A 26,456-nucleotide genomic window follows, 5' to 3' on the forward strand; every position below is an offset into this window, starting at 1 on the left:
GAAGAGCTTTAAAAACTCACATTAAGTGGCCATCCTTAGGTTTCAGTTAACATGACACAGATTTTTTTAAAAAAGCTTTCTTCCCAGCTGTCAGGGTGAGAGGCTTTATAGCAAACAACTGTTTGGGTTCTCCAGCTTGTAGGTGGCAAGCCCTGGGACAAATGACACCTTGCCCAAGTGGGCACTGGGAAATCAGGGCTCCAGGGTTCTGGTCCCAGCTCTGGGAGGGAGTGGGGTACAGTGGCTTGGAGCAGGAGTCTTGTGGAGCGTCAGGACTCCTGGATTCCAGTCATGTCCCTGTAGCTCCTGACACGGGTGAGTTGGGGCCAGGAGGAGGGAGGTTCTAGGTGGCTCGTGGGCCTGGTATGGGGGGAGGGATTGTAGGCGAGTGAGTGCACCCCACAGTGGCAGCTCCTCTCCCATGGGGCTGGGCTTGGCTTCCTGCTCTGGCATGTGGGGTTGCAGTAGGTTGCGAGGCCCAGAGGGGGAGCCAGGCTCAGCCTTTGGGGCAGGAGCCCCCACTGTGGGATGATTGCGAGGTGGGCTCAGTCTCCAAACACCCACGCACACCCCAGGCTCCTCTCCGCCCAGGGCCAGAAACAGGGCTGTGGATGAGCTGGCTGCTGGAGCATCAGTGTGCTGTGAATGTGGCCCTCGGCTGAACATGTAGTGGAAGGGCGAGTTACCCACTGGCTTGGGAGGCCTCGGTGCCCCTCTGGGCCTGTTGACTGCTCTAGCACAAGCCCAGATTCTAAGCCCCCTGTCTCTCTCTCTCTCCCCTCTACCCGAAGCCTGGACGACCTGCTGGTGGGTGCCCCGCTGTTCATGGAGAAGACAGAGGACGGGCGGGTGCAGGAGGTGGGCAGAGTCTACATCTACCTGCAGCAGCCCCACGGCATGGAGCCCAATGCCTCCATGGTGTTGACCGGGCACCAGGAGTTCGGCCGGTTTGGGAGCACCATTGCCCCGCTGGGAGACCTGGATCAGGATGGCTATAACGGTTAGCGCACACGTGTGTGATTGTCGCCCCCTGCTGGCGTGTGTGCCGGGTTAAGCTAGGCGTGTGTGCCGGGTTAGTTTGACCACTCCCTGCCACGTGTCAGGGGCCCGGTGCTGGAGCCAGAGCATGTAGGGTCTGGCTTCTGGGATGACGTGCCCCCTGCAGGGTGGAATTACCAACTCTCCTGTTATTTCAGCCCCGTCAGTAGCTACCAGAGGCAAAAATAGCTCAGGGAAAATCGTAAACGCAAGTGCCTGGCCAAATGCCAAGCCCCTTGGTATGGGGGGCAGCAGCTGCTGGGGGGGTGTAACAGTCCTGCTAACCTCGGAATCCTTTGCAGGTCCCCGCTGGTGGAGCATCAGCCACACGTTGCAGCTGATGCTGGGGGTTCATTTTGTTAGGTCCTGAAGGGGCTGCTCACCCCATGTGAGGGATGGGATGGGAGTGGGCACCTGGCTGGGCAGTGGCTGGTCCTGCTCGGCGTGGCTGGCCTGCTCTGCTGGGCTATGAATGTACAGGAATCTGGGTGCCTGATGCCCACTAGCCTGGAAAGGAGATACTGCTGGCCTGAGCCCCGCGGGGCATGGCAGGGGCTGGCCTCCAGGTGCTGTTGTTCTGAGTATGGGAGCTTCCTGGGCTACCTTAGACGAGCAGCTGTCAGGGGTGATCTAGTTCTTACGCAGACCTTCTGTGAGTGCCGGGCACTGGCCTAGGCGACCTAGTGAGGTCCCTTCCAGCCCTGCGCTTCCAGGAAGCTAGGGGTTGAAAAGCTACTTATCACACACTGAGCTGTTCCACTGCCCCTGCCGCACTCCTGAACCGCCCCTCACCTGGGGGCCAGGCTGGGAGCTTGATCTGGTCTGTGGTGACCGGAAGTCCCTCCCCAGCCAGCTGTTCAGGGTCCCCCCCGGTCTCAGCCTTGTTCTCTTCCATGGCAACCTCAGCGTCCTGTGGAGACCCAGCAGCCCTTGCCCACCGCGGGCTGGGCAGGGTGGGCAGGCATGTGAGATAGAAACCAGACGAAGGGTCGGTCCCTGCAGCCCTCACTGCCCAGCATTGAAAGGGACGGCTCCACGGATGAGCTTGGCTCCTGGTGGCTGGCCATCTTTCCCAGCCGTGAACCCCTGGGCCTGTTTCCCTGCTGCCTGTGCTGGGGGCGATGGATGGGAGCGGGGTCTGGCTCTTCCAGGGTGCCTCACGCCCTTCTGTTGACCTTGGTGTTTGCCTCCCCCTAGACGTTGGCATTGGGGCTCCCTTCGGCGAGGACGCGCAGCAGGGCACGGTGTACGTGTACAATGGCCAGGCAGGCGGGGTGAAAGCCCAGCCCTCCCAGGTCCTGCAGGGGCACTGGCCGCACAGCCACTCGCCCGACTTCTTCGGGTTCGCCCTCCGCGGAGCCAAGGACCTGGACGGAAATGGCTACCCAGGTGAGGGCTGGTCCAGGGGAGATGTGGCATCGCCCCCTGTGACTGCCTGGCCCTCCAAGTGCCCACGGGAGGTGAGGTGTCAGCCACCTGGTCCCTGGGAGACGCGGCCAGCATCATGGCCCTGAGCACAGATCGTGCCCAGTGCCTGAGCTGGCTGCTTGGAGGCTGCACTGCTCCCTGACTCCAAGAGGAGGTGCTGTTTCTGGCAGGCTCCATTCCCTTGCCAGCCTGTCTGTCTCTCCATCCCAGGTTGCCTCTGGGCTCCCCATTCTTGCCTCCTGCATCCTCCCCTCCCCCAGTTCTAGCACTCATTGTGCATCTGGGACGAGTGCTGCTTCTAGCGCCTCCTGCTGGGATGTGATGCCTGGCTCTCCCTAGGGGAGAGAATCCCACCGAGATCTGCTGGGCTAGCGCAGCCTGGGTGGGTCCCTGGGCCAGTCTGAGGTGCTGGGGGATAGCTTAGTGCCAGTTGGAATGGTGCTGAGTGCTGTGGGATAACCTGCCACTCGCCTGCCCCACTTCCTCCCATCCCCCTGGCAGAGAGCTCCCTGCTCGCTCCCCCTGGAGCAGACCCCGCCCCATCCTCCTGGCAGCGAGCGCCCTGCTCGCTCCCCCTGGAGCAGACCCCACCCTGTCCCCCTGGCAGCGAGTTCCCTGCTTGCTCCCCCTGGAGCAGACCCCACCCCATCCCCCTGGCAGTGAGCGTCCTGCTCACTCCCCCTGGAGCAGACCCTGTCCTGTCCCCCTGGCAACGAGCTCCCTGCTCGCTCCCCCTGGAGCAGACCCCACCCCGTCCCCCTGGCAGCGAGCTCCCTGCTCGCTTCCCCTGGAGCAGACCCTGTCCTGTCCTGTCCCCCTGGCAGCGAGCTCCCTACTCGCTTCCCCTGGAGAATACCTCGCCCAATCCCCCTGGCAGTGAGCTCCCTGCACGCTTACCCTGGTGCAGACCCTGTCCCGTCCCCCTGGCAGGGAGCTCCCTACTCGCTTCCCCTGGAGAATACCCCGCCCCGTCCCCCTGGCAGCGAGCTCCCTGCTCGCTTCCCCTGGAGAATACCCCGCCCAATCCCAATGGCAGTGAGCTCCCTGCTTGCTTACCCTGGTGCAGACCCTGTCCCGTCCCCCTGGCAGAGAGCTCTCTACTCGCTTCCCCTGGAGAATACCCTGCCCCGTCCCCCTGGCAGCGAGCTCCCTGCTCGCTTCCCCTGGAGAATACCCCGCCCAATCCCAATGGCAGTGAGCTCCCTGCTTGCTCCCCCTGGAGCAGACCCTGTCCCGTCTCCCTGGCAGCGAGCTCCCTGTTAGCTCCCCTCTGGTGCACATCTACTGTCCCCCTAGCAGTGAGCTCCTGCTCGCTCCCCTGGCACAGGGGATGCACAGCGCTGATGGAGTCCTGCCCGTATGCTGCTTCCCCTTCTCTGTGGGCTCTGACTCCTAGGGGGGATGTCCTGCCGCGGGGTCCAGCTCATCTGTGTGTGTCTTTGCCCTGCAGACCTGATTGTGGGCGCATTCGGAGTGGACACGGCCGTGGTGTACCGGTAGGTGCTGTTCCTCTCTGTGGGCTCTTTCCTGGGGATTTCGGGGCTGGTTCCGGGAGCCCACATCGCAAGGGTCAGCAATACAAGGCCTGCCCTCAGCCATGGGTTGTGGGAATCTAAAGGCACCACTGCCCCAGCTCACCATGGTGTTTCTGCACACCGGGGCCCTGTGCCCACCTGAACTTCTGTCCCTACCCCCAGCTCGAGGTTACCCAAGTGGCGGTCCTCTCCAGCCAGCTTGGAACTCGTTTGCTAGAGTGTCAGTAACATTGGGGGATGGCATGGGAGCCAGCCTGAGCTACGGGCATCCTCGGCTCCTGGCTGGCATCGCTTTGGGCATGGTGGGAAGGGGAAGCAGCTGCTCTGGAGAATTCTTGGCCCAGCTGGAGCAGTCTGGGGCCAGATCCTCTCTGGTGTGAATGGCCCAGCCCCATAGAAGCACAGGGCTGATTGAAGCCAGCCGGGGAGCCAGCCTCTCTGCAGGCAGAAGAGGCAGCATCCAAGCTCTCTGGCCCCATATCCCGCCATCCCTTTGGGGTCAGCCCAGTCCCGACCCTGCTTCGGTCCCTCCAGGCTGTGAATGTAGCATGTGACCATCTTCCCTGTCGTTCCTGGCCCCTGCCGCCCCACACAGAGGCCGCCCCATCGTCTACGCCAGTGCCTCCCTCAACATTTTCCCCGCCATGTTCAACCCTGAAGAGCGATCCTGCACGCTGGAGGGCACCGACACCCACGTGGCCTGGTAGGTAACGCGCCTCCTTCGAGATCTGCCCTGCCGGCGGGAGGCAAAGAGCACTGGGTGGGGCTCAGGGCCTCCCTCTGAACAAGTGTCGCTTCCATAGACTTCTGACGCAGCTTGCCTGGCTGTGAGTCCCAGCTGAGGTGACTGGCTGTTGGGTTCTCCTTCTCTTCTTGTCCTGCACAGCTGTGTCTGTGGTTAAATAACTGCTGCATCCCACCCCAGCGGTGGCTGCACTGCAGCTTGGGGTGGCCGGGGGGGAGCGTTCCCTGTGCGTACCGTGCATGAGAATCCGACAAGGCAGACGGCCCCAGCCCCGTCAGAGGAGCTAAATGGGTGGCAGGCGAATAGCGTCTGCTTTTAGCCTTTTTTATGAACTCAGCTGCTGGAGCTGGGCTCACTGAAACACTGCCAATGAACTCAGCTCTGGGGGGACCCCCCCCGCGACAGGCCCCTGGGTGTAACCCCATGTAGCTGGATGTGGCGTGTGTGAATTGCCCCCTGCGGCTTGTTGGTCTCAATCCAGAGGGCTGGTGGACGGGGGGTGTTAATGGGGCCTGGGCCTGCTGGGGGTTTGTTTATAGCAAGCTATTTATCCGTTGCTCAGCAACAGGGGCTGGTGGCCGCCTGCCCTCCCTTTCCATGAATGAGCGATTGTGAGGCTCTTGCAGCCGGCTGGAGGGAGCTGGGAGGCTGGCTGTCCCGGCCAGGAACTGGGGCTGCAGGCGGGGCGGCTAGGGGGAGGCAGCTTCAGGCACTGAGGTAGGGGCGGATGGGGGGAGAAGGTGGGGAGGGGGATCGGCACTGGGGGTGGGGAGGGTTGGGGAGGATCAGCATTACAAGGGGTAGGGCGGCAGGAATGCCTCACGGGGCCAGTCAGGTGCTGCTCCTGAGACCCCCTCTGTGCTGTAGCAGCCTCCCACCCCTGCACCCTGGGAAGGATTTGACCTGAAGAATCCCCCAGCTCTGATTATGATCTTGCTCCCACCTCCGGGGTTGCTTGCCTTGGTGTTAACTATTAACCGAGGGTTGCTGGTGGTTGCTGCTCAGAGCTGCACTGAGGGCAGGGTACGAGACAGGGATAGGTCAGTAACTCCGGGGGGGGGGGCGGGGGCTGGAAGCGGGTGTAGGGATAGGTCAGTAACTCCATGGGGCGGCTGGGAGCAGGTGTAGAGATAGGTCAGTAACTCCATGGGGGGGCTGGGAGCAGGTGTAGAGATAGGTCAGTAACTCCATGGGGGGGCTGGGAGCGGGTGTAGGGATAGGTCAGTAACTCCAATGGGGGGGCTGGAAGCAGGTGTAGGGATAGGTCAGTAACTCCATGGAGGGGTCTGGAAGCGGGTGTAGGGATAGGTCAGTAACTCCATGGGGGGCTGGAAGCGGGTGTAGGGATAGGTCAGTAACTCCATGGGGGGGCTGGAAGCGGGTGTAGGGATAGGTCAGTAACTCCAATGGGGGGGCTGGAAGCAGGTGTAGGGATAGGTCAGTAACTCCATGGGAGGGCTGGGAGCGGGTGTAGAGATAGGTCAGTAACTCCATGGAGGGGGCTGGAAGCGGGTGTAGGGATAGGTCAGTAACTCCATGGAGGGGGCTAGAAGCGGGTGTAGGGATAGGTCAGTAACTCCAATGGGGGGGCTGGAAGCAGGTGTAGGGATAGGTCAGTAACTCCATGGGGGGGAGGCTGGAAGCGGGTGTAGGGATAGGTCAGTAACTCCATGGGGGGGCTGGGAGCGGGTGTCGGGATAGGTCAGTAACTCCAATGGGGGGGCTGGAAGCAGGTGTAGGGATAGGTCAGTAACTCCATGGAGGGGGCTGGAAGCGGGTGTAGGGATAGGTCAGTAACTCCATGGAGGGGGCTGGAAGCAGGTGTAGGGATAGGTCAGTAACTCCATGGGCGGGGCGGGGGGGCTGGAATCTAAGGGCTATTTGGAAGCAGGTGGGTCCCACTGGGAGGCCGCAGCCCTGGAGCTGTCACTGGCTCTGGGGTAACTGAAGATCTCAGGGTCTGGGTTCAGGGCTCCAGGACTCTCCCCCTTGGGTCTAGCTGTTGCCATCCTTGGGGCAGCCCAGGTCTGGTAAGAGCACAGCTTGTGGCCATAGCCCCCGTGCCCATTCCCAGCCCTGCCAGTGACTCTGGCTAGATCAGTTCCCTGCTTGGTGCCTCAGTTTCCCTGCTTGGTGCCCCAGTTGCACCATGGGGAGGGCATCTCTCTCCCCCCACCTTCCCAGAGGGGTGGGTAACTAAGGGGAGGGCAAAGCATGGGACTTGGGGTCAGGACTCCTACGTCCTGCTCCTGGCTCTGCCACTGACCACGTACACTGACAGTGAGTTGCCAGGTCTGTGCAGGCTCCCGCGCCATTGCCCCCACAGTGGGTCAGCCCTGCCCCTGCGCTGGGTCTGGCAGGGCCCTGCCAGGTGTTGGCCTGCCCCCCGCTCATTGCATGTCTCTCTCTCTCTCTCTCTCTCTCCCGTCTTGGCAGCATAAACCTGAGCTTCTGCCTCAACGCCTCAGGGAAGCACGTGCCTGACTCCATCGGTGAGTAGCGAGCTCGGGCTCTGGTCAGAGCAGCCAGGAGCCCAGTGCTGCTCCCGATCTTCCCAGAATCCTCTGGTCTGGGGAGTCTCACTGTCCCGGGGCACGGGGGAGCCAGTGGGGGCATGTCCGTCCTACTGTGGGATAGGTGAGCGGAGCAAGGTGAGGGCTTGGGTGAGAACACAGATTCATCTTTACTTCCTAACCTGCTTTGTAAGGTTTCTGTGCGCTGTTAAACAGCTGCTGAGCCCTGCCCCAGAGCTGGCTGCATGTCAGTGGTGGGTGAAGGGCTCCCTTCTGAGGCCAGCTGGTGCCTCTGTGAAGCGGGGAGGGAGTTAGTGGGATGCTGCCGAGGCCTGGAGCCATGACTGCAGCGCTGCCCTGGCCCCTGGGCTTTCCACTCACCCTTGCCTCTCCTCCCCCCGACAGGGTTCACTGTGGAGCTGCACCTGGACCACCTGAAGCAGAAGGGGGCCGTCAAGCGGGCGCTGTTCCTGCACTCCCGCCAGCCCCACCTGGCGCAGACCATCCAGGTGCACAACGGCGCCCTGGAGGAGTGCACGGAGATGAAAATCTACCTCCGAGTAAGTGGGGCCAGCCCAGCCGAGAGCTGCAGCCCTGCACTGGGGTGACCCACCTGATCCCCAAGGGGCACAGAGCCAGCCCTCGCCCCTGAGGAGGGTACAGGGGGCTCGTTGGGGAGGCTGGCAGACCTGTGGTTCTCTCTGGCTCCCCAGCCCACCCTGCCCAGTGTCCCGAGCTCTCACGGCCACGGAAGGTCTGCGCTGGCCAGGCTGCCATGGCAGTGGGGTGCCCCGGGGATCCCGGCCAGCACCAGTCCATGCTGCCCCTGAGCACTCTCTTCTCTCCCCAGAATGAGTCGGAGTTCCGCGACAAGCTGTCCTCCATCCACGTGGCGCTGAGCTTCGGCCTGGACCCACAGGCCCCAGCAGACGCCCACGGGCTGCAGCCCATCCTCAACTACCTCACCAAGAGCTACATCGAGCGGAAGGTATGGTGAGGGGAGAGAGACTTGCTGCTGCCTCCCAGGGGGGCTGGCGCCGCAGTGCCCCGGCTCTTCTGTGGCGGGTGCTGAGGACTCCTTGTGGGAGGTTGGCATGGTGGCAGGGCCTGGCCAGGGGTAGGGAGCCCCAGCTTGGATCTCAGAGCCGGATTGCCAGGCTGGCTTTGTCAGCAGGGCCAGGTCCTGGGAGGGAGGGATCAAATCAGCGCCCCCAGGGCCGTTTCCCTGGGGCTTTGCTGCCTGCTGTGCCCCTGGGAGTTTCCCTGGAGCCAATCTCACCACGAGAAGGTGCCTCTCCCCAGGCTGCACGCTCCTTAGCACCCCCCTTTGGAGCCCGCAAACCGGAGCCCAAGTGCTTCCTGCCCTGTTCTGTCTCTGACTGGCCCTGGCATTGAGGGTAGGGCAGGCAGAAATGGACACCCCCCACCCCCACCACTCTGCTCCTACCACTGCCATCCTCACCCCCTGATCAGGAGCCTGATGCACTAGTGGAAGTGATGAGGCCCAGGAGGTTCCCCATGTGTGTGCACCAGGGGTCTTGGCTTTGTGGTCCCCTAGCTCTCTGTGGGGCCCTGGCTGGCTGTGCTGTCCCGTCTCCTCTCCCCCCCCCCCGCCCCTCATGCCCCAGGGGCTGAGGGGCAGAGCATTGGGGCAGGGCTTGGAGTGCTAAGCTGAGCAACTCCGTGGTCTGCACCATGCTCTGGGGTTCACCCTGTGCTGCCTTGGGAGGGGCAGTCCTGGGGCATGGAGGCTGCTGTCACTATAAAGACAGCAGGAGAGGGATAGCTCAGTGATTTGAGCATTGGCCTGCTAAACCCAGGGTTGTGAGTATAATCCTTGAGGGGGCTGCTTAGGGATCTGGGGCAAAATCAGTACTTGGCCTGCTAGTGAAGGCAGGGGGCTGGACTCGCTGACCTTTTGGGGTCCCTTCCAGCTCTGTGAGATAGGTGTACATCTCCCCTGACCAAGGGACACAGGTTGGAAGGCTGCTCACGCAGACCCCCACCCCTTCTCTCTGACCCCCAGGCCCAGATCCAGCTGGACTGTGGTGAGGACAATATCTGCGTCCCCGATTTGCAGCTTGATGTCTTTGGGTAAGGCTGGCGGGAGGCGCCTTGGGCAGGGGCAATGCCGAGGGGCCCTCTGCAGTGACCAGCTCAGAGCGTGGGGTGAGCTGTGAGCAGCAGTCTGCCCAGGGGGAGCAGCCCTGCACTGGGGGATTAGCGGTGCTGGCTGGCAGAGACAACTGGTGCCTGCTGATGGCGGGGCACAAATTAAAATTCCCCCCACCCACCCAACAACTTGAGTCATGCCCCCTCCCCACAAGCCTAGTGGCCCCTCCCAGCTGTTTGCTGCTCCCTTTCCCCACGGCCACAGCTACCAGCTCCAGAAGCTGCCTCACAGGGGAGTGGCCTGGCTGGCAAACCCTGGAAGAAATCAGGGGGGCACATGGGGCCCCCCACGCATCACTTCTACAGGCTGGAAGCTAGGGCTCCTGGGTTACATCCCTAGCCTCCAGCACCCTGCCCAAGGCTCAGTGAAGGGTCCATGCTGGGACCGGCGCTGAGGATGCTCTGGGAAGCCTGGGCATAGGGTAGCCCCCAGCAACCCCCCTCAGGCCGAGGGTGTGGAGGACTGGGAGTGAGGACCAAGGCCAGCAGCCGCCCAGGTGGATGAGAGCGGGGCACATGAGTTGCCAGTGGGGCGGGGCAGGGAGGGGGCACAGTTAGGGTAAGGGAGAGGCCGTTAGCGCTGGGGGCAGGGAGGGGGCCATGAGTGATGCTGCTCCCCCGAGCTGGGTTTCTGAGCTGCAGCTCCATCTTTTCTGGGTGCTTGCATGTGGCAGAGGCCCTGGGGAGTCTCTTTTCCCCACCACAAGGTGGGACTGTTCCTCAGGGCACCCGCTCCCTTACAGCTTTGGGGCAAGCCTGCCCAGATCTGGCTGGGACAGCGCAGGAGCGGTGTCTGGGGGTCATGGCTCAGGTACCTACAGCAGGGTGCCATCCCCGCCCCCCCATCAGCTTCCTTTCCTTCCATCTCCCTCCCTCTCCCCTCTCCTGCTGCCCAGGGCACCCAGCAGCCGATGGTGCCCTGCTCTCTGGATCATGGGTTGTGAGAGGAGAGCTTCCCCCTGGGGGTGGGGCTGGGCAGTCCCCAGAGGCCCCAGGTCAGTGGGGTGGGTTGGGGATCGCCTCTGTCTAGAGCGGGATGGGAACCTGGGGACGCTGCCTGGAGTGTCCCCCTCTGCCCTGGACCTGCTCCAGTTCTTCCCATCCCCATGGGCCTGAGGCGGCTAGGTCTGGTGTGGTGCTCACCCTCCTCCAGGCAAGGCCCAGATGTGGTGAGAGGAGGGCAGGAGCTGATGCCAGCCCCTCCATTGCAGAGCTCTGAGCCCGGCCTGGAGGAGGCCCGTTGCAGTACCCCAGCTGCGTGGGCGACGTGACTCCCCCGCTCCCTCCACACACACATGGCCTAATGCAAAGCAGCTGCTCCCGCATATGGAAGCCCTTAGCCTGGCGCTGTGTGTAAGCGGAGCTGGGCGGAGCTCAGGCAGCGTTGGCACAGCTGTGTGAACAGCAGGGCCACCCTCACTAGCTGGTGAATGGGGGCTCTGGCTGGGAGGCGCTGTGCAGGCGAGTCCTGGCCGTGCCATGCCGGGGCGGGAGGGGCCGTGTCTCCGGCTGTGGGCAGCACCAAGGCCGGGATGTGCCCGCTGGCTCTCATGCCTGTTGTGCCCTGCAGGGAGCACAGCGTGGTGTACCTGGGGGACAAGAATGCCCTGAACCTGACCTTCAATGCCCGCAATCGTGGGGAGGGTGGCGCCTACGAAGCCGAGCTCTACGTCATCCTGCCCGCTGAGGCCGACTACTCTGGGGTGATCCGCAACCATGGGGTAGGTGGCAGAGACGCCTGGGGGTCGGAGCACCCCGCGAGCAGGCCCTCTGCTCTGGGAGTGATGCAGGCTCCAGGGACATTGCTCCTGGCTGCTCCCTCGCAGTGCTGTGGGGCCCAAGTCCCTGGCTCCGGGCTGCGGCTCCTTGGCATAGGCCCCTCAGTGCCAGTCTCAGCCCCCAGAACAGGGTGGCCAGGCGTGTGCTGCCTGCTGTAAGGGGACCTCTGAGGACGAGACTCCTGCAGGGGAGCTCAGGGGTGCCCTCGCTCCCCACAGCAGGGTGGTACAGGCAGAGGGGCCGGGTATCTCCTGTCCCCTCCAGTCCCCCTCCCATGCAGACCCCCTCCCCCTGCAGCCCTGCTCTGATCCCAGCTTCCTTCCCCTCCCCGGCAGAACTTCACCAATCTGAGCTGCGCCTACAACTCGGTGAACCGGACCCGCATGGTGATCTGTGACCTTGGCAACCCCATGAAGTCGGGCACCAGTGTGAGTAGCTGTCCCACACCTGGAGCACCGGCCACTGCGGCCCTCACTGGGCAGTGCCCTCTGCCCCCAGCAGTGGCCACCTATCCGAGACCTGCTCTGCTGAGAGGCCAGGCAGGACTGCTGGGTGCCAGGGCACTGAGGCGTCTGGCCATTTCCAGTGGACATTGGGGAGGGTGGGGTGTTGGGGTGCCAGGCCTGGGGAAGCCCCCAGGTGTGGGTGTGGTTGGGTGCTAGGGCAGGTGAGCGTTGGAGTGGGTGACTGGGGCAGCTGGGGAATCGGGGTGCGGTGCCAGGGCAGCAGGGGGCTGGGGCAGGCAGGGAATGACCGTGGGAAATTTCCCTTTGTCCACAGTAAATCTGCTGCTGGGAAATGCCAACTAGCCCAGCAGGGCGACTCATCACAGTCGTCCTAGCCAAGGCCAGCAGGGGTGTCATTTCCCCCAGGTTTTGTGGTAGCTGCCTGCATGTGTTGGAGTTGCTGAAGGTCTAGCACCCCCATATGATGTGCCCAGGGGCCATGGGCATGTCAGGAGTGGGCAGAGAGCTGGGCTGTCATGGGGCACATTGGGGCAGAGGGGAGGGCAGGGAGCTGGGCTGTCACGGAGCGGGGGACACATTGGGGCAGAGGGGAGGGCAGGGAACTCGGCTGTCATGGGGCAGGGGACACATTGGGGTAGAGGGGAGGGCAGGGAGCTGGGCTGTCATGGGTTGGTGGGCACATCAGGGGCGGGTGGGCAGGTAGATCCTTCCAGGGAGCTGGGAGAATGGAGCCATTAACCCTACTCTGTCCACCAGCTCTGGGGGGGCCTGCGCTTCACCGTCCCCCATCTTCGTGACAAGAAGACCATCCAGTTTGAGTTCCAGATCCGGAGGTAATGCCAGGAATCCTCATCCCCTCCGTCCCCCACACACACACTCTGGGATCTGCCCTCCCCAGCTATGGGGTGGGGTCAGGGCTCCCCCATGCCATAGCCTCATTGTTCCCTCAGGGAGGATCCCAGGCTGGGCCACCCCCACGCAGGAGCCCAGATGCACTCAGTGCTTAATGTTTTTACATTCTTAACTGATGTGGCAAGTCCAGAGGTGGTGGGGCTCTGACCGGCCGGGCCTGGAGGTGCCGGGACTCTGACCGGCTGGGCCCGGAGATGCTGGGGCTCTGACTGGTGCCAGGGCTCTCCCCACGGAGTGGAGCAGGGAGCCGGGCAGGGGAGCAGGCTGCTCCGTGACGCGCTGTGCTCTCTCCACAGCAAGAACGAGAACAACTCCCACAGTGAAGTGGTGGCGTTCCCGCTCCGCGTCGAGGCCTCCGCCAGGGTCTCCTCCCACGGGTGAGTGTGCCGAGCCCCAGCCTCCCTGCAGTGCCACAGCCCGAAGCCAAGGGGACCTGGCCTTGGGCCGGGGGGCCCAGCACTCAGTCCAGGTCCTGCTAGCTGCTCCTCCAGCAAACACCCCCCTCTCCCAGTCACTAATTCACATCCTGCCCAGGCCGGCAGGGAAGCCATGGCCCAGCTGTGGCTGTTCTGTGGCCCCTGCAAGAGGCGAGCTCAGCAGCTCTCAGCGCAGCTCGCCAGTGGCCCCTCGCTGCAGAGGCTGTCTGAGCTGCGGGGACTGATCCCCAGGGCCAGCAGCCAGTGACCGTCTGAACCTGCCCTGCAGGGTCTCCAAGCCTGAGGCCGTGTCCTTCCCCGTCTCGGGCTGGAAGCCTGCCAGGAGTCCGGAGAAGGAGCAGGATGTGGGCCCCGAGGTGCAGCATGTGTATGAGGTGGGTGTCATATGCAGCGCAGCTCCCCTGGCTGGCAGCATCGGGGCAGGGAGCAGCGCTATCCCCCCAGCAGGCTGGGTAGGAGCAGTCCAATCTTCCAGCCCCTCTGCTGGGGGATATCGGGGGGTCGTGGGGCCAGGACAGGTTGGGGAGGGGGGTTCTTTGGGGCGAGTATGGGAGCAGAGGGGGCTGCCTGTGGCTTGCCCTGGGGGCCCATACTGAGAGGGGATGTTTTTTTTTTGGGAGGGGGTGGCGCACTCCACCGGGGCACTCCATCCAGGCCAGCTGGAATGCCCCACTCCCTGCTTTCTCCTCTCCTCTCACTTGTGGGGTCACGGGCACCGAGGCCACTGCACAGCCAGATGGGCTGCCCCATTCCCGGTGAGCCCGTCACCCCATGAGACATTGCAGACTGGCACAGACTCTCCCTCTCCCTCCTCCCCTGCAGCTGGTGAATGAGGGTCCCAGCACCATCAGCCACGGGGTCCTGGAGCTGAGCTGCCCTATGAGCTTCCAAGGGAAACCGGTGATGTACGTGACTCGCTACTCAGTGCCGGCCAACTGCACCTCCAGCCAGCCCGTCAACCCACTGAAGCTGCAGGTGACTGGGACACAGGGCTGGCCCCGGCCAGGGCGAGCCTCTGGGTGCTGCGATGGGCTGGGGCTCTCCACTACAGGGCAGTCCCCTAACCACCCTGTCTGCACAGGGTCCCATGGCCACGGGCTGAGTCCGGGCTTCCAGGGGCTGGTGGTTGGGTGGGGGTGGAGTTTGTGTCGGGAATCACAAAAATTAGTGAGTTGGGAGGGGCAAGCACAGAGGAGGTGAGAACTGCTGGGAAACCTGCTAATGCCCCAGTCCGGCCCCGCAGCCCCTGCTCTAGCAATGACCGATGGAGTTGAATTGTGTTGTGTGTTTCTGTGAGGGGGATGCCACCCCTTGCCGCTTCCTGGCTCCTGTTGCCGTTGTCACGTTGCCTGGAGCGGCTCATGACCGTAAGTGCCGAGTCAGGGCAGACTGTCAGAAGCAGGGCAGACGCCCCAAGCGGGTGATATGTTCTGTAATTCAATTTCACCAAGCCAGTAACAACTGTGAACTCCTAGATTGCTGTACCATGGAGTCACAGACGGTCCACTGAGAGTCTCCAGTCTGTCTTGCCACTGGACTTAATGATCACACACCCCAAAAATCACACCACATTCAGGTTGGGTCCAGCCCCAAGAGACCAGTCACTTACCCTAGATCAACTGGTGCTCTGGCTCCTACTCCAAAGACAACAGCTGTAGCCAGTTCTTTACTTAACTCTCTAAAGGTTGATTAACTAGGAAAAAGCAGTAAGAGATATTTACAGGTTAAAGCAAGCAAATGTACACACCCCACGAGTTACCATCTCAGTCCTAAGAGTGATAGAATTGTAGTGTCTTTTCCAAGCGTCTTTGAATCCCCTTGGGATCTCTGGCCTCAGTTTAAAGTCTCTGGCTCTTCAGAGTTCAAATGGCCAAAAAGATGCCTTTTCTTCTTGTCAGGAATGTCGATACCCTTCCCCCAGAGTTCAAGAGGATGGGATGAGTCCATGTGCATGTCTCCTCTTCCTGGGTGAAGGGGAATGATCAGCAAAGTCTTTTGTCCTCTGACTTACCGCAGTGGTTGACAGTTTCAAAGCAAACACTTTTACATTACAGAGCAGCCACTGAAATCTTACCTTATACCGTGGGACCCAGACATTATCAGTGAGATGAATACATGACTCCTGGGGGAATTCGGCGCCAAAAAAATTAAAATTCTGTGCAGAATATTGTAAAATTTCTGCAAATTTTATTTGTCAAAATAACATAGTATAATCAGATTAGTTCCACTATGTTGGTAATTTATTCCAAAACACCTGTCAGCAAGTCTGTCTAACAATACAGACAACAACAAAACATTTTCTGAATGTTTTTTGACAAACAGATGCCTTACTAGGCATATTAATACAGAACTCTTGAGTTATAATTCATTTCAGCTACAATACAGAACTGTATTTCCTGCCCTCCTGAGAAGCAGTGCAAAGGCTGGGGGGAGTCACAGAGGAGCTGAGGGAGAGGGAATTGCTGCGAAGGAGCCTGGGTGTGAACTTGGAGGGTTGTTAGGTGTGGGTAGGAAAATTATGGGATAGGGGTTTTTTTCTAGGGGGAAGGGGGATTGTTAGGGAACCTTCCCCATGCAGACACTGGCTGACCCCTTCCCCCCATGTGTCCTTGCACCCTTTGTCCACACGTCCCTGCGCCCTCACTCAGTCACCCCTACTCCCATTCAGCCCCTGCTCCAGTCTTCCCCTCCGCTAGCCCTTCTGAATCCCAGTCTGTGGGCCCCACCCAGCAGCCCCATGTGCCACACACTGGCCATCTCCCCATAGCCCATGCCTCCTGACCTGGCCCCATAGGCAGGGCGCTAGCGGAATGCAGCCTCTTCTCTTCCCTATCTGTAGCTGGGGTTGCTCCCACCCCGGAGTGGCTGCTCTGTTCTGGTGCCGCAGCGGCCCCTGGTGGGCAAAAGGTGTAACTGCAGCACTTCTCAGCAGAATGTATTTTCAGCTGAGAACAAAAATCTGCGTGGCACATGAATTCTGCGCATGTGCAGTGGCGCAGAATTCCCCCAGAAGTAATACATGCAGCCACATACAAGCATTTCATAGAGTCTAGACACTAAAAACATTCTTATAAGACTAATAACTATTTTCAGCAAAACTAACATGCAGGTGACCTGGTCTGGTCTCCAGCTACAAGGCCGTCAGTCAGTGCGTGCAGCCTGGGCAAGGGCTGGCATCTCTCTTGCAAGGGTCAAAGCTGGATTGCAGTCAGAGGGGTTGGCAGCTGTGGGGCAGGTTAGAAGTGCTTGCTTTTACCAGTGGGGGTGGGATCTAGCGTGGGCCCTGCAGGTCGGGCATCCCCCCCCGCTCCTCCCTTGCACAGGGCATATGGGGGGCCACGCAAAGGTGACTCTCTCTCCTTGGAATGTGTTTGCAGCTGGAGAAGAGTCCCACCACCTCTCCCAGCCTGGAGCAGCATTACCTGCAGAGACGGGATGCGGCACGGAGCAGTGGGGCCTCCGGGAGCCCCCACACCCTGGTCAGTGCTTCTCTGACCCCAGGCCAGGGGTCGCTGATCTCCGCGTGCAGCTGCGCCAAGGGTGCCCTGTGACTGCTGGGGCCACAGTGCACAAGAGTCAGTCTCTGCCCGGCCCTGGGAGTGGAGAGTCATCAGTAGCCACCCACTCCCCAGGGCCTACAGGCCTGGCACGCATGGGCAAGTGTTACCCGTGTCCTTGCCCTGTTCTAATTCAGGAGTGTTTGGTGCACCTAGTCCCCTGCCATTGCACCTGGATTCAGATACTCCTCCCATTCCCACGCAGCACTGCAGTGTGCTGCCCTGCCCCAGAAGTGACTGCATTCTGGTTCTGCCACTGCTACCAGCCTCCTTTTCCATGCAGAGCCTGGCGCCAGCGATGGTCACTCTGCCTTTCAGAATGCCGAGGCTAACCCCGGTCATTGGGCTCTCAGCCTGGGCTGTCTCTGCCGAGCCCCCATTCCTGGGGCTGCTTGCCAGTGGCCCAAGATCTAATGTTAGAGATGGTCACTTCTATTCTGCTGGGCCCCAACCCCTGCTGTGTCACTGACCCTCTGTCCAATGGCCTCTCCCCACAGAAGTGCCCTGAGGCTGAGTGCTTCCAGCTGACCTGTCAGGTGGGGACGCTGCAGAGGCAGCAGCGGGTCAGCCTTTGGCTTTACTTCCGGATATGGGCCAAAACTTTCCAGCAGGTGAGTGTTGCTCTGCCCCCTCCCACCTCCATCCCCCAGTTCCCTGCCCCTAGGGCAGCCGTGTCTGGGAGGCCCCACACATGCTCCCCATGCAGGCCTGGCCTGGGGCCTCAGCTTTCCTGTCGGCAGGGGTCTCCTGTGTCGCTGCAGCCAGCCCTTCTTTAGCCCGTCAGTCCCTCCGGCCCTGGGTGTCGGTGTGGCTCCCCCGTTCGCCAGCGTTTGGCAGGCTGGGGTGGGGCTCCCTTTCCCTGCTCTGGGCAGGTGGGCTCTGCCATCTGTCTGTCTGCACGGAGGCCCCACGTTGCAGCTCCCACTGGCTCGGCCCTGCCCTGCCCTGGGGTCTCTCTAGGATTCTCCTCAACCCCCCAGGAGAGCCGTGACCCGGATAAGCTCCCCGAGTCTCTGCAGCATCCCAGAGCACCTGTTGCTCCCTCCCCACCAGGCTCTTTGCTCAGACCCTCCTACCTGGGCAGGGTAAATGGGGTCTCGCCCCCTCCATTCTTCCAGACCAACTCGCGAGAATCACCCTGGGTGGCGTCAGCTGCTTCCAAGGATTGCAGCAATGTGTGGGTGGCACACGGCACCAGCCTGCCCAGCCCCCCCAGCCTCCCAGCAATGCACCTGCCTGCCGGCCCACCAGCAATGCACCTGCCTGCCCAGCCACCCCCAGCCCCCCAGCAATGCACCTGCCTGCCCAGCCCAGCAATGCACTGGCCAGCCCAGCCCCCACCCAGCCCCCCAGCAATGCACCTGCCTGCCTGGCCCCCCAGCAATGCACCTGCTTTCCCGGCCCCCCAGCAATGCACCTGCTTTCCCGGCCCCCCAGCAATACACCAGCCTGCCCAGCCACCCCCAGCCCCCCAGCAATGCACCTGCCTGCCCAGACCCCCAGCAATGCACCTACCTGCCCAGCCCCCACCCGGCCCCCCAGCAATGCACCTGCCTGCCCGGCCCCCCAGCAATGCACCTGCCTGCCCAGCCCAGCAATGCACTGGCCAGCCCAGCCACCCCCAGCCCCCCAGCAATGCACCTGCCTGCCCGGCCCCACAGCAGTGCACCTGCTTGCCCAGCCCCCCAGCAGTGCACCTGCCTGCCCGGCCCCCCAGCAGTGCACCTGCCTGCCCGGCCCAGCAATGCACTGGCCTGCCCAGCCCCCAGCAAGCGCCAGCTGGGCTCCTTTCTGCCAGCCTGTGTCCAGATGTGAGGCCATATCACCCCCTGGTGGCCATCCCAACCCCTGCGCTCTCCCAGCTCCATTGCCTGCTGCAGCCATAAATTCACATCTGTTTGCCCAGGCCAGAGCCCAGAGGCCTCTGACTGCAGCCTGGCCAGCTCATCCTCTCCCTTCTCCTAACGAGCCGGGACCCCTTGGCTGTGCCTGCATCTGGAGTCACTCGTCACAGCTCTCTCCAGTGCGGCCCCAGCCCTGCCGTTGTGGCAGCCCCGCGGCTGGGGGCTTAGAGCTGAGCTGGAGCCGTTGCCTGCTGCCCTTGGTGCCCGTCGGGCCTTTCCAGCCAAGCAGGGTCAGTCCTGGTCAGTGCTGAGATGGCAGCCCAGCAGAGAGCACCCAGGATGTGCAGGAAGCACTGGGGGCTGCTCTCCCCTTACTCAGTGCTGACCCCAATGCAGCAGGGGGGGTCTAGGCTGCAGTATGCTTGCCCCCAGGGTGGGCATGGCTGTGCTGCGGGGGCAGGCTGGGTGCCAGGTGGTGCAGGGCTGATGGTAGTAGGGTAATGGGGGGAAAGGTGTGAAACCGGGGGCGTGGCCATTCTGGTGGGGCCCCTGCTAGCCTGGCCACTGGGGCTGCTCCAAATGCCCTGTGGTACCAGCTAAATGCAGGATTCTTCTCCATGCTGTGCCCTGCCCTGTGTAGTGGGTCATCTCCCCACCCCAGAGGTAGCTGCATCTCACAAAGCCCCTCCAGGGCTGTTAGATGTTACCAGCTCCCACAGGGCTTACTGGATCTGAGGTCGACAGAAGCAAATTGCCCCAACATCTGGGCCATGCGTGAACTCCAGGGGCTGAGAGCTGGCAGTGCCCAGCGCTGTCCTGAGCCAGCCCTCGCCCAGCTGCGCCGAAACGTCCGACCTCTGCCCGCAGCCCTTGCCCAACCGTGCCAGGGCACCTGCCCTCAGCCCTCGCCCAGCTGCGCCAGGGCGCCCGCTACTCTCCCCGCAGCCCTCGCCCAGCCGTGCCGAGGTGCCCGCCCTCTGTCCGTGGCCCTCGCCCAGCCGCACCGTGGCGCCCGCTACTCTCCCCATGGCCCTCGCCCGGCTCTCCGGGATGCCTGCCCTCTTCCCGCAGCCCTCACTCAGCCATGCCGGGGCACCCGCCCTCTGCCTGCGGCCCTCAGCTGCGCCGGGGTGTCCGTCCTCTGCCCGTGGCCCTTGCCAAGCCGCACTGGGGCCCCTGCCCTCTCCCTGTGGCCCTCATCTGGCTTGCCGGGGCGCCCACTACCCTCCCCGCGGCCCTCGCCCAGCCGCGCCAGGGTGCCCGCCCTCTCCCCGTGGTCCTCACCCAGCTCGCTGGGGTGCCCGCTACTCTCCCCATGGCCCTCACCCGGCTCGCCAGGATGCCCGCTATTCTCCCCGCGGCCCTTGCCCAGCCACACCGGGGCACCCGTCCTCTGCCCGCGGCCCTCATCCAGCCTCGCCGGGGCACCCGCCCTCTCCCTGTGGCCTTCGCCTGGCTCACCGGGGCACCCATTCTCTCCCCACGGCTCTCGCCCAGCCACACCAGGGCGCCCGCTACTCTCCCCGTGGCCCTCACCTGGCGCTCCAGGGCACCCGCCCTCTCCCCATGGCCCTCATCCAGTTCACCGGGGTGCCCGCCCTCTGCCCGCGGCCCTCGCCCAGCTGTGCTGGGACGCCCGCCATTCTTCCCGCGGCCCTCGCCTGGCTGCGCCAGGGCACTTGCTACTCTCCCTGTGGCCCTCGCCCGGCTGCGCCGGGGCGCCTGCTACTCTCCCTGTGGCCCTCGCCCAGCCACATCGGGGCACCCGCTACTCTCCAGATTCTGTTGCTGTATGTTGCCAACCTGCCCTTCTGGGTTTCCCTACAGAAAGAGAACCAGCCCCAGGCCCTGCAGTGCGAGGCCGTGTACCAGGTCCACAGGATGCCCTACAAGATCCAGCCCCAGGATTACCCCAGTGAGGCCTTAAAGGTCAGTGGCTGCCCGTGGGTCATGCAGAGCAGGTGGGGCTGAGGGAGGTACACGGGGGGCGCCTGGGGCAGAGTCAAAGCTCAGCCCAGTCCCAGGTGAGAGGAGCCTGCAGCAGGACCCCCCGCAGGCCCAGTGACCAGCTGAGTGTGTGTGTGGGAGAGCTCCTTACCCTGCTGCTCCAGGCCAGTCAGCTGTCTGGGCCTGACCGCTCAGCTCTGTAGCCCAGGGCGTGGGAACAAACTCTGGGCCCACATAGGGGTCAGGAGAGCAAGCTGCTGCAGGCAGGGGGAAGCAGGAGGGTGTGGGGGGAGCCCAGCCCCCGGCTGCCGTCTCACCCTCCCTGTCTCACGGCGTTGGCAGGTGTCCACGGCGATTCAGTGGGTGAAACCGGAGAGCAGCCACGGGGTCCCGCTGTGGATCATCATCCTGGCCATCCTGCTGGGGCTGCTGCTGCTGGCACTGCTCATCTACGTGCTGTACAAGGTGAGTGCACGGGGCCGGAGCTGGAGAGTGCCTGGGCTGGGGTCGGAGCACAGGCCTGGCTGTCCCCCGTGGGCACGCTGCACCAGGCCGGCAGGCGTCCCTCAGCTCATCAATCTCACTGCAACATGGGCCATCAGCGCCAGCTTCCCCGGGCATGCAGCTGGGGAGCAGGCACCTCTCACTGCCCATGGGCATCTGTCCCTCCCCAGGCAGGGAGCAGGCACTAGCAGCATGCAGGTCCTGAGCCACCGGGCTGGGGTCTCAGCACCTGTGAACATCCACCAGCCTCCAGTGTGGGGCCTGCCCTCTGCGAGGAGGGAGCTCTCTGCAGGCTGGGATAGAGGGGCAGTGCCAGCAGGGACAGGGCAGGCGAGGGTCTCCCAGAAATAACTCCACCCAGGAGTGGAGTTACAGCTCTGTAGCTTGGGGATCAGTGGTTACAGTCAGGGCGGCTGGGAGTCAGGACTACTGGGTTCTAAGCCCAGCTCTGTGGGGGAAGTGGGGTCGAGTGGCTGGAGCAGGGGGCCTGGGAGACGAGGCAGGGGCTCTCAGGGCCATTGGGGAGTGCGGCTGGTGCCAGTGCTGCCTTGTGCGCTCACTGCCCTGCGTCTCTGCCTCTTGTCTCTGCAGCTGGGGTTCTTCAAACGCTCCCTGCCCTACGGCACGGCCATGGAGAAGGCTCAGCTCAAGCCACAGGCGGCCTCAGAGGCATAGTGGGGCCAGGGCCGCCCAGCTGCTCTGCGTGTCTGGGCTCTGTCTGTCTGTCTGTCTTGTTTGCTTTTGCTGGCGTGGCCGCCTCGGAGCGGCATCGGGGAGGGGCGGCGCGGCCTGGCACAGCAAGGACGGACCGCTCCCAGCAAGCTCGCCAGTGGGGCAGAGACGGACCCAAGGAAGCCCCCACCGTGGGGGGCCATGAGCTGAGCCCCCAGGACTTCAGCAGCAACTGGAGAACGCCCTGCCTGCTCTGTGCCCACAGGGGTGGCATCTCTGCCTCCCCTCGGCACCAGACCCCGGCAGCCGCCCACTGCCCTCGGCGGGCGCCCCAGCAGGTGAGATGCTGAGGGCTGCGCTCTCCAGCCACGGGCAATACTTGAAGGCTGCTGGGAGGCCCTGCTGGGCTCTGCGGAGCCGTGGACTCCTCCCGCGGCACAGCGTGACGTGCCGTCCCTCTGTCCGGCCGGCCGGGGCTGGCACAGGGTCATGGAGTCTGAACTGGACAGTTTACAAGCTGCCCGTCCACTCAGACATGCCGGAGCTAGGCCGGATAAGCACAATCGCCCCATGCAGCCACTGCCATGGAGCTGGGTGGGACTTCCTGCCTTCCCCAGCCCACTTCCTGTCTGAGGCAGCTCCCCCGAGGACATGATGGACACTTCCAGCCAGGGGTTCTCGGGGTCACACTCAGCGATGCCAAAGATTGCAGCATAGGAAGCCAAAGCCATGGCCCGCCAGCTGCGCCTGCACCAGCCCTGAGCTCACAGCCCAGCAGTGGGGCAGGGTGGCCCCGGGGCTGCGGCCAGGATTCTGGGCTCTAATTTAAAGTCTCTCCAAGTGCAATAAACCCTTCGACGTCAGTATTAATCTTCTTAATTATGATCAGGAATTTTCTCGTGTGGTTGGAGGTCTGGTCCAGGTGCTCCCCGCTTTGCACTGACCCCATGCTGTAGGGCCAGCCCCCTCTCCCGTCCCATGGCCCCTCCCCTCCAGCCCCGCTCGCAGCGTCTCTAAGTTATTATGTTATGTCTCCTGTCTGAAATCCGGGGGTAGCCCCGAGCTGGCCCTGCGCTGCCCTCCAATGCTGGCCCTCAGGGATGGCCAGGCTGCATTGGGCGTAGCCTGGCAGGACCCCCACGGAGAGTGCTGGGTTTTGCCTGGCATTCCTGTGCAGCTGTCCGCAGGCTGGGCAGACTCCATCATGGAGAGGGGGTGCCAGAGCAGCCTACTCCATGGGCTCTGCCCCATTGCCCCCTGGGCTGGCTGCCCCATGTGCTGCTGCCTAGCTGGGAACCTGGTCTCGCGCCCAGACGGCTCTAGCTGTTCTCGGGGGAGGGGGCACTGTGGAGAGGGCAGCTGTTGCCCTGGCGGACCATCCCAGATGCCAGGTGCCAGTAAACAGGACAGCCAGGCTGCTGGAAGGGCCGGGACGTGAGCTACCATGCAGCCGAACCCTCGCCCGGAGCCCCCATCCCGTCACTGGGATCCCGGGCAGCGCACTTTTCTCAGGGCTGGGTACCCCTCGCTCTGCCGGGCTGAGCCAGAGCCCTGGGTCCTGACCCTACCTCTCCCGGGGCTGGGGGGGCTCAGGTGAGACTGAAGCTTGAGCTGTGACTCGTGCTCCCGCGGCTGCTCGGGGGTCCAGGCCTGGCCGTTGGTGCCCCAGGGCTAGAGAGCTGGGGACCAAGTCTTCATTCTTCTGTCTCGCAGGCCATGGGCAGGGGATCGAGGGTGGGGTCCTGGTGCTGGGGGTGGGGCTCTGGCAGCTGCTGGATTCTCACTGGAGCGTGGCCCATTGGGATCAGGGCTCCGCAGCCACTCCCAGGGCAGGTGCAGCAGCCGAGAGTCGAAATTGCACTACAGCCAGCAGCCCCTGCCCAGCTGGGTGTGTGTGGGTGTGTGTGTCCCCTTCTTGGAATTTATCCTTCCACTTTATATTGGCTGTTCCAAACAGCCTCCCATCTCACACACACACACCCCCATGGAGGCAGATCCCAGCTCAGGAGGCCATAGTCCTGGTGCCCCTTGGTGCTGTGTACTAGGGGGACGGTCCTTGGGACTGGGGCCCTCCCTATGGTGGACACTTTCCCCCCTTTGGTCTATTTGATTTGCTGTTGGTTTGAGAGAAGTAGGCGGGGAGGGTTGGAAATTTTTGGTGAATGGGGGAAAAAAATAGGTCGTTCCCCCCTCTGCTCGAGGGAAAGTGAGCAGGGGGTGGGGGAGCTGTTGTCACTAATTGGTTGGGGGGGATCCAGCTTCCTGCCTCAGGGAGACGCTCACTCTCTATTGTTATTTTATTATTAAATGTGTTCTAAAGACCCTTCCTCGCCTGGTCATTGATGGCTGCGCCTTGGTCACCCTCGGTCACGATTAGTGAGTGTGAGCAGCATGGCGTGCACAGGAGAGAGGGAGAAAGGATGGGATGTGTGTGTGTGTTTGTGCACACTCGCTACCACCCCCTGCTGGTCAGGATGGGAACCTGTGTGTGCATATGCACCAGTGCCCCCTGCTGGAGCACATGGGACTGGTGTGTGCCACTGCACCCTGCTGAACAGGATGGGACTTATGTGTGTGGCTGCATGTGCTACTGCCCCTGCTGGAGAGTGTGGGACTTGTGACACCATGTGCACCAGGCACTCAGCAGCCCTGGCTCCCTGTACAATCCACGTGGGGAGAGAGGAGCCTAAGAACGAGCTCCCCAAATGCTAGCCTGCTAGTCAGCTAAGCCAGCCAATAGCAGAGACAGCGAGGGCAGGGGGGTCCTCTCAGGTGCCCAGATCAGGCTGCAGGGGGTGCCTGTCTCTGCTGGCCACTGCCCAGCACCCCTCTCCTGAAGTCCAGCCCCAAGCCGGGTCTTGCAGGAACAGCAGCAGCACCTGCATCACTCCAGCTTTAAATCCTCAGCCCCAGGACTTCGCACATTCACCCTGGGTGTAGGAGACCCTGGTTCAATTCCCTGCGCTGACAGGGACCCCAATCCCATTTCTTCTCCCCATCACCCAGGTGAAGGTCCTAGCCCCTAGGCTATGGGGTGTTCAGGGTGCTCTCATTCTCCTCCCCACTCTACAGCCCAGTCACTCAGGGCAATCATTTGGGCAGTGGGACGTCCCTGTTCAAATCCCGTCTCATCAGGCCGAGGGGGTCTCCTATAGCACTGGGCTAAAGCTTAGATCTACAAATGTAGGGCTGGAAAGGCCTTGAGCTGCCAGCTAGAGCAGCATCCAGCTGCGGCAGGACCAAGGGAATCTAGAGCCTTCCTTTCTAAACCTTCGATCCTTTTTGTTACTCTGCTCTGGACTCCCCTGTTTGCATCCAGTATAGCACCCAGAACTGGACACAGGACTCCAACTGAGGCCTCACCCACCCCAGCAGAGCAGGACAGTCATCTCCTGTGTCTTACATACAACACTTCTGTTCATACGCCCCAGACCGACATTAGCTTTGTCCCAACTGCATCGTGGTGCTGACTCTTATTCAGCTTTTGATCCACGCTAACCTGCAGGCCCATTGCAGCGGTACCACCACCAAGCCAGTTGCTCCCTATTTTGTAGAGGTGCATAAGTTTTCCTTCCTAAGTGAAGTACTTGTGCTCCTGGGGAAATTCTGCACCACTGCAGACATGCATAATTCACGTGTCCCGCAGAATTTCCCCCCCTCCCCTCCCCAAAAAGACATGCAGTTCTACCTTTCGCCCACCGGAGGTCACTGTGGTGCCAGAACAGCCAGCAGCAGGAACCACAGTGGCCTCTGGTGGGAAAAATGTGGAACTGCAGTACTTCGCATTTTCTGGTGTGGGGGGGGAGAGTATTCTGTGCATGCCAGGGCTGCAGACTTCTCCCAGGCCAGGAGTAGAAGTTCATCACAGCACCCTGCCCGCAGAGCCGGGTTTGGACAGAGTGGGGTACACGGGGCTGCTGGGGGAAGCACAGGTGGGTTCAGAATGGCTAGTGGGGGCGGGGGTTAAGCTGGAGTGCACACTCAGAAGCTGATGGGGTGCGCGTTGAGCCTAGGGACGGGGGAGAGGGGCTGCAGGGACACATATGCCTGACTGAATGGAAAAGGTTTTTACCAGATCCTCTTTTTTTGGGGGCTGTATTGTTACAGACATACTTGCTGACAGGTATTTTGAAAGAAACTACCAAAATAATTGAAACTGGTGTGATTATATGGTTATTTTGACAAATAAACTATGCAGAATTTCACAGAATTTTAAAATATTGCATAATTTTTAATGTTTTGGCCCAGAATTCCCCCAGGAGCATACTTTGCACTCATCTATTAAATTTCGTCTTGTTCATTTCAGACTGTCTCCAATTTATCGCGGTCATTTTGAATTCTAATCCTGCCCTCCCAAGTCCTTGCAGCTCCTCCCAGCTTGGTGGCATCTGCAGATTTCATATGCATCTTCTCTCTTCCTTTAGCCAAGTCATTAATGAAAATATTGATTAGTTCTGGACCCAGGACAGACCCCACAGGACTCCCCTATGTATGTTCTCGCAGTTTGATAGCAAATTCTTTATGTTTAGGCTTTTAACCAGTTGTGTGCCCACTCTCATAGTTTCAGGGTAACTGCACCTGCATTCCTTCTCAGTGCTCCCTCGTGGGAATCCTCTCAAGATGTCGTTTGCAGTTCTTTTCCTCCAGACGGGGGTTTTACAGATGTGCAGCTTCCAACCTTACCCCGTGATATCCCCAGCCAAGGGCTATGTGCTGTGTTCTCTCCCAGACCACTCAGTGCTTCTAAGCAAGCACATTAATTCTTACATAAAAGCACTCCAGAGAAACCCTGTGCAAACAGTTAAAGTGCCTACGCCCATGCTGAGTGCTCCCGGAGGTCCCCATCAGTCTTATGGGGCCGTCGTAAGCCAGAGTCTTTCAAACCTGCACAGGTTGGGCCTCCGTG

The 26,456-nt window shown here is 61.8% G+C and overlaps 1 protein-coding gene across 2 annotated transcripts in view; it reads left to right on the forward strand.

Moving 5' to 3' along the window:
* The window catches only part of ITGA5 (integrin subunit alpha 5), a 54,480-nt gene extending 32,064 nt beyond the window's left edge, over positions 1-22,416 (forward strand). For both annotated transcript variants that reach the window (XM_050925800.1, XM_050925801.1), the window contains exons 12-30: positions 792-1,000; positions 2,236-2,427; positions 3,917-3,962; positions 4,597-4,704; positions 7,183-7,238; positions 7,665-7,819; positions 8,110-8,247; positions 9,286-9,353; positions 11,002-11,152; positions 11,546-11,638; positions 12,434-12,510; positions 12,886-12,966; positions 13,295-13,400; positions 13,849-14,001; positions 16,404-16,505; positions 17,081-17,194; positions 20,255-20,356; positions 20,717-20,839; positions 21,470-22,416. In XM_050925800.1, the coding sequence (XP_050781757.1) occupies positions 792-1,000; positions 2,236-2,427; positions 3,917-3,962; positions 4,597-4,704; positions 7,183-7,238; positions 7,665-7,819; positions 8,110-8,247; positions 9,286-9,353; positions 11,002-11,152; positions 11,546-11,638; positions 12,434-12,510; positions 12,886-12,966; positions 13,295-13,400; positions 13,849-14,001; positions 16,404-16,505; positions 17,081-17,194; positions 20,255-20,356; positions 20,717-20,839; positions 21,470-21,553 (2,158 nt within the window). In that variant the 3' untranslated portion in view covers positions 21,554-22,416. The remainder of the gene's footprint in view (positions 1-791; positions 1,001-2,235; positions 2,428-3,916; positions 3,963-4,596; positions 4,705-7,182; positions 7,239-7,664; positions 7,820-8,109; positions 8,248-9,285; positions 9,354-11,001; positions 11,153-11,545; positions 11,639-12,433; positions 12,511-12,885; positions 12,967-13,294; positions 13,401-13,848; positions 14,002-16,403; positions 16,506-17,080; positions 17,195-20,254; positions 20,357-20,716; positions 20,840-21,469) is intronic.
* Positions 22,417-26,456: the final 4,040 nt, after the last annotated feature.

The sequence above is a fragment of the Gopherus flavomarginatus genome, chromosome 16 (assembly GCF_025201925.1).
Source record: "Gopherus flavomarginatus isolate rGopFla2 chromosome 16, rGopFla2.mat.asm, whole genome shotgun sequence".
NCBI lineage: Eukaryota > Metazoa > Chordata > Testudines > Testudinidae > Gopherus > Gopherus flavomarginatus.